Below are 4,489 nucleotides of genomic sequence, written 5' to 3' on the forward strand. Positions count from 1 at the left end.
CTTTAGGTTAGAGTTGTAGTCAAATAACCGGCTGTGGATATGCATAACATTCTCGTCCGTCCCAAAATTAAGTTTCGAGTGTATTTTGTGTGCATGTATCAGTGAATTTGTGTGTGGGATGGGGGGGGGGGGGGACAGACCCCGACTCCTCTGCTGCAGCCCAGCCTCCCGTCCGATTGCGAAGCTCCGCGGCACACACTCTCGCTCACTCATGCACACACACATGCGCGGCACGCACACAATTCCACACTGAGCTTGAGACGGAGAGGGAACGAGAGAGAAGGGGGAAAGAATGAGGAAGAACTCGCACTCACCTTTTCGTCCTCCCAAACGCAGATTCGCTGATAAAGCATCTGTTATCTGATCTTTCTTTAACCAGTCGTGGAAAATTCGGAGTGTATGGGAATCTGGGAGTGTTTTTTCGTACTCGAAAGGCTATCTCTATCTCTCCTTCAGCTCGTATAAAAAGCAAAGCGAATGCAAGCTACTCTACTGTCCATACGCATTCACGCGCCTTCTCTCCACTACTGCTGACTTCTCCGGGAATCTACACGGACCCCAGCAAAAAGGTAAGAACCAAATTCTACTTCATGTGCAGCATGTGCAGTATATTATGTGCAGTATATATATAAAAATATGTATATATATTATCGCTATGAGTTTATCAGCAAGTTTTTGAATATTCTTGACGCTACATGCGGCCGCAGCCTAGATGTGCGTTGAGGTTGATGCTTGCTCCCTGGTGTGAATGTGGACTTTCGAATTGGTGTAGAGATTCACTTAGCCTACCTTAGTGAAAAATCGCGTCTTAGTTTGTACATCATTTGGGTACCTTCTAACGTGTGTGTTGCAGTATCTTGCGCTCACTTTACTCTCCCTACCTAATATTACAAGATTTTCTCCTCCACGTGTAAGTTGTGTTAATCAGGACTAGTCATGGCGAAGCTCAACCGGCAACGTGTGCTCCGTAGCCGCAGCCTCCCTCTCGGACTGTAAAGAGGGGCTAAAGACAGGGGTCCCGAACCCCTGAACCCCTTCCCCTTACGTGGTCCCAAACACGTACAGAGGGCCACTAACGCATTGTTTTGGGGAAGATTATCTGAAACAAGATTTGTGTAATGATGATTCATAACGACATGATGTTAAATACAAGATACCTGAGCAGTAATATTCATACAGTGAACAACAAACATAATCCATATGTCAGATAAGAAAGGATGGAATACCGAAATATCTGTTCGGAAGTAAAAACAAAAATGCAGTAATATTACTGCATCCCACGGAAGAATGACCACGGTTGGCACATTTTTACCAGGCATAACAATTTACACCGTGGGTTACCCTACAAACAGTAGGCATCCTTATATCATCATTTTGTAAGCAATTAACCGTTCCTTCTTATTCTGTTAATTTTTTGGATTTCCTGTCCTGTTTCGGTCTGGCCGCAGCGTTGTACTCAATGATGTACTCAAGCCCATGATTCAGTGGATTTGATGTGAAACCTCCTCTGCTGATACTGCGTATAAATATGTGTAAACGGCGAGCGAGCGTGCGGGCGTTCACGCGTCAGAGTGCATACCCTATCAGCCTTTCAGTCGCCCGGTAGTAGCGGCTGTTCATCCGTCGGGTCCTCGCGCGTTCACCTGCCCCACCCCTTTCACTGCTCAAGGTCTGCATACAGACACTCACTGAGGCATCGTGCTAAATTGGGAAAACCCTTACATTTTTACAGGGTTCTTTTGTTAGCACATATACGGGCAGTGCATAACAATGCATAATATTCTTCAATGATAATAAAGCCACTATCTACACACAGAAAAAGGAGAAGGATTTTCCCTTGCCATCCATATTTTAGGGCCTATGATTTTTTTTTTTACTTTGGATTGCCTGCATATTTATTACTGCATTTTTTTCATTTTATAATGCACGGTTTAGGAGCAAATTAAACATGTGTTTTATGTTTTCAATTTTCCCTCTCACTCTCTCCATAGGTTTTGAACATCCACATCAGTCCTAGGTGACAATGAGGTGCTCCGAGGTTTCTCCCTTTATCTCTTTGGGTTTGAGGTGTTTGGTCATTTTTGCCATCCTCTGCTGTAAGATCCCGTATGTGACCGCGGAGGATGTCACTTCCAGCTCGGAACACTCTGTACCCCTCAACAGCTCCTGTTCCGACGGCGCAGTGTGTACCAAGGGTGTCGTACTGCCGGTCTGGCTTCCCCGGAACCCCTCTTTCGGTGACAAGGTGGCGCGGGCTACGGTTTACTTTGTGGCACTCGTCTACATGTTCCTGGGCGTCTCCATCATCGCTGACCGCTTCATGGCCTCAATTGAAGTTATCACGTCCCAGGAGAAGGAGATCACCATTAAGAAACCTAACGGCGAGACCACTACCACCACTGTGAGGATCTGGAACGAGACCGTGTCCAACCTGACCCTCATGGCCCTGGGCTCTTCTGCCCCAGAGATCCTGCTGTCCGTCATTGAGGTCTGTGGCCACAATTTCGAAGCGGGCGAATTGGGCCCCTCCACCATTGTGGGCAGCGCGGCGTTCAACATGTTTGTCATCATCGGGATTTGTGTGTACGTGGTGCCAGACGGGGAGGTGCGCAAGGTCAAGCACCTGCGCGTGTTCTTCGTCACGGCCTCCTGGAGCATCTTTGCCTACCTGTGGCTCTACCTGATCCTGGACGTCATCTCCCCGGGCGTGGTGCAGGTGTGGGAGGGCCTGCTGACGCTCTTCTTCTTCCCCATCTGCGTGTTGTTCGCCTGGATCGCCGACCGGCGTCTGCTCTTCTACAAGTATGTCTACAAGCGCTACCGCACCGGCAAGCACCGTGGGATGATCATCGAGACTGAGGGCGACCGGCCGCTGCCCTCCAAGGTGGACATCGAGATGGACGGCAAGATGCTCAACTCGCACGCTGTGGACTTCATGGACGGCTCGCTGGCCCTAGACCTGGACGACAAGGATCTGGATGAGGAGGAGGCTCGACGGGACATGGCCAAGATCCTGAAGGAGCTCAAGCAGAAGCACCCAGACAAGGAATGTGAGCAGCTCATCGAGCTGGCCAACTACCAGGTGTTGAGCCAGCAGCAGAAGAGCCGCGCTTTCTACCGCTGCCAAGCCACTCGTCTGATGACGGGCGCAGGGAACATCCTGAAGAAGCACGCGGCCGACCAGGCGCGCAAGGCCGTCAGCATGCAGGAGGTGCGCAGCGACGCCGACGCCAACGACCCCATCTCAAAGATCTACTTTGACCCCGGCTCCTACCAGTGCCTGGAGAATTGCGGCACAGTGGCAGTGACGGTGGTGCGCCGCGGTGGCGACCTCACCCAGACAGTGTCGGTGGAGTTCCGCACGGAGGACGGCACGGCCAACGCCGGCTCTGACTACGAGTTCACCGAGGGCACAGTGGTGTTTAAGGCCGGCGAAACGGCCAAGGAGATCCGCGTAGGCATCATCGACGATGACATCTTCGAGGAGGACGAGAACTTCCTCATCCACCTGAGCAATGTGCGCGTGTTGTCGGAGGGTACTGAGCTTGGCGGTGGCGAGCCAGCCGACGAGTCCACCACCCCGACGGCCGCCGCCAACCACCATGCGGAGGTCATCGCCTGCATCGGTGCGCCCTCCACTGCAACCGTCACCATCTTTGACGACGACCATGCTGGCATCTTCACCTTCGAGGAGCCGGTGATGCATGTGAGTGAGAGCGTGGGCACCATGGAGGTGAAGGTCCTGCGTACATCCGGAGCTCGGGGAGTGGTCACTCTGCCCTACAAGACCCTCGAGGGATCAGCGCGCGGAGGCGGCGAGGACTTTGAGGACTCCCACGGCATCCTGGAGTTCCAGAACGATGAGATCTTGTAAGTTTAACTGTTTTTTTTCCCCCAGTTATTTTTGTGACTCCTATCCAGCTTTAGCTTGCATAGCTATGCATTGATATTGCATCTGTAGTGGGCTTAACTTAAATATTTGTGACATCAATTGAGAGAAATGTATGTACATGCTGCAATATTCAATATGCAAGTGATGCAATAGCGATGCATTCCTCAGATCATGTTTGAAAAGCATGTGTTTTCAACTGTGTGTATTCTGATGCTGCTTTCTGCTCTGGTTTGGGATGCATGTTGATTGTTCGTTTTAATGTTTGACATCATGATGGTGATGCCTTCATGACATTACGATGCCACAGAACGCCGCAGGAGGAGATGTCAACCAGTCTTTTTTTTTTTAGCCTGCTTTTTCTCTCCTCCCTTTTTCTCTCCTCCCTTTTTCCTCCTCCTTTTTACTTTTCTCCTCAACCATCCTGCTCTCCTTCTAAGCCATGTTTCATGTAGCCTCTCAGCTGTGCTCAGCCTGAAAGTTTAATCGATTTAAGGAGCATGACCACGTTTAATTTGTGTCTGCATTAAGCGTGTGAGTCTTTGGAATGGCTCCGCGCTACATAATTGGTTATTTTGGGAGTCTTCAATTTAAGCTCGT

At 50.2% G+C, this 4,489-nt stretch overlaps 1 protein-coding gene across 1 annotated transcript in view; it reads left to right on the top strand.

The window, feature by feature from the left end:
- Window positions 1–272: 272 nt before the first annotated feature.
- slc8a1b (solute carrier family 8 member 1b) overlaps window positions 273–4,489 on the top strand; it is a 112,310-nt gene continuing 108,093 nt past the window's right edge. The window contains exons 1-2 of the mRNA XM_076285681.1: window positions 273–569; window positions 1,992–3,870. Coding sequence (XP_076141796.1) covers window positions 2,024–3,870 — 1,847 coding nt within the window. The 5' untranslated portion in view covers window positions 273–569; window positions 1,992–2,023. The remainder of the gene's footprint in view (window positions 570–1,991; window positions 3,871–4,489) is intronic.

This window comes from Alosa pseudoharengus, unplaced genomic scaffold (genome assembly GCF_046254945.1).
Source record: "Alosa pseudoharengus isolate Yale_2024_CS ecotype anadromous, Long Island Sound unplaced genomic scaffold, YU_APseudo_1.1 YU_APseudo_1.1_scf_15, whole genome shotgun sequence".
In the NCBI taxonomy this organism is placed as follows: Eukaryota; Metazoa; Chordata; class Actinopteri; order Clupeiformes; family Clupeidae; genus Alosa; species Alosa pseudoharengus.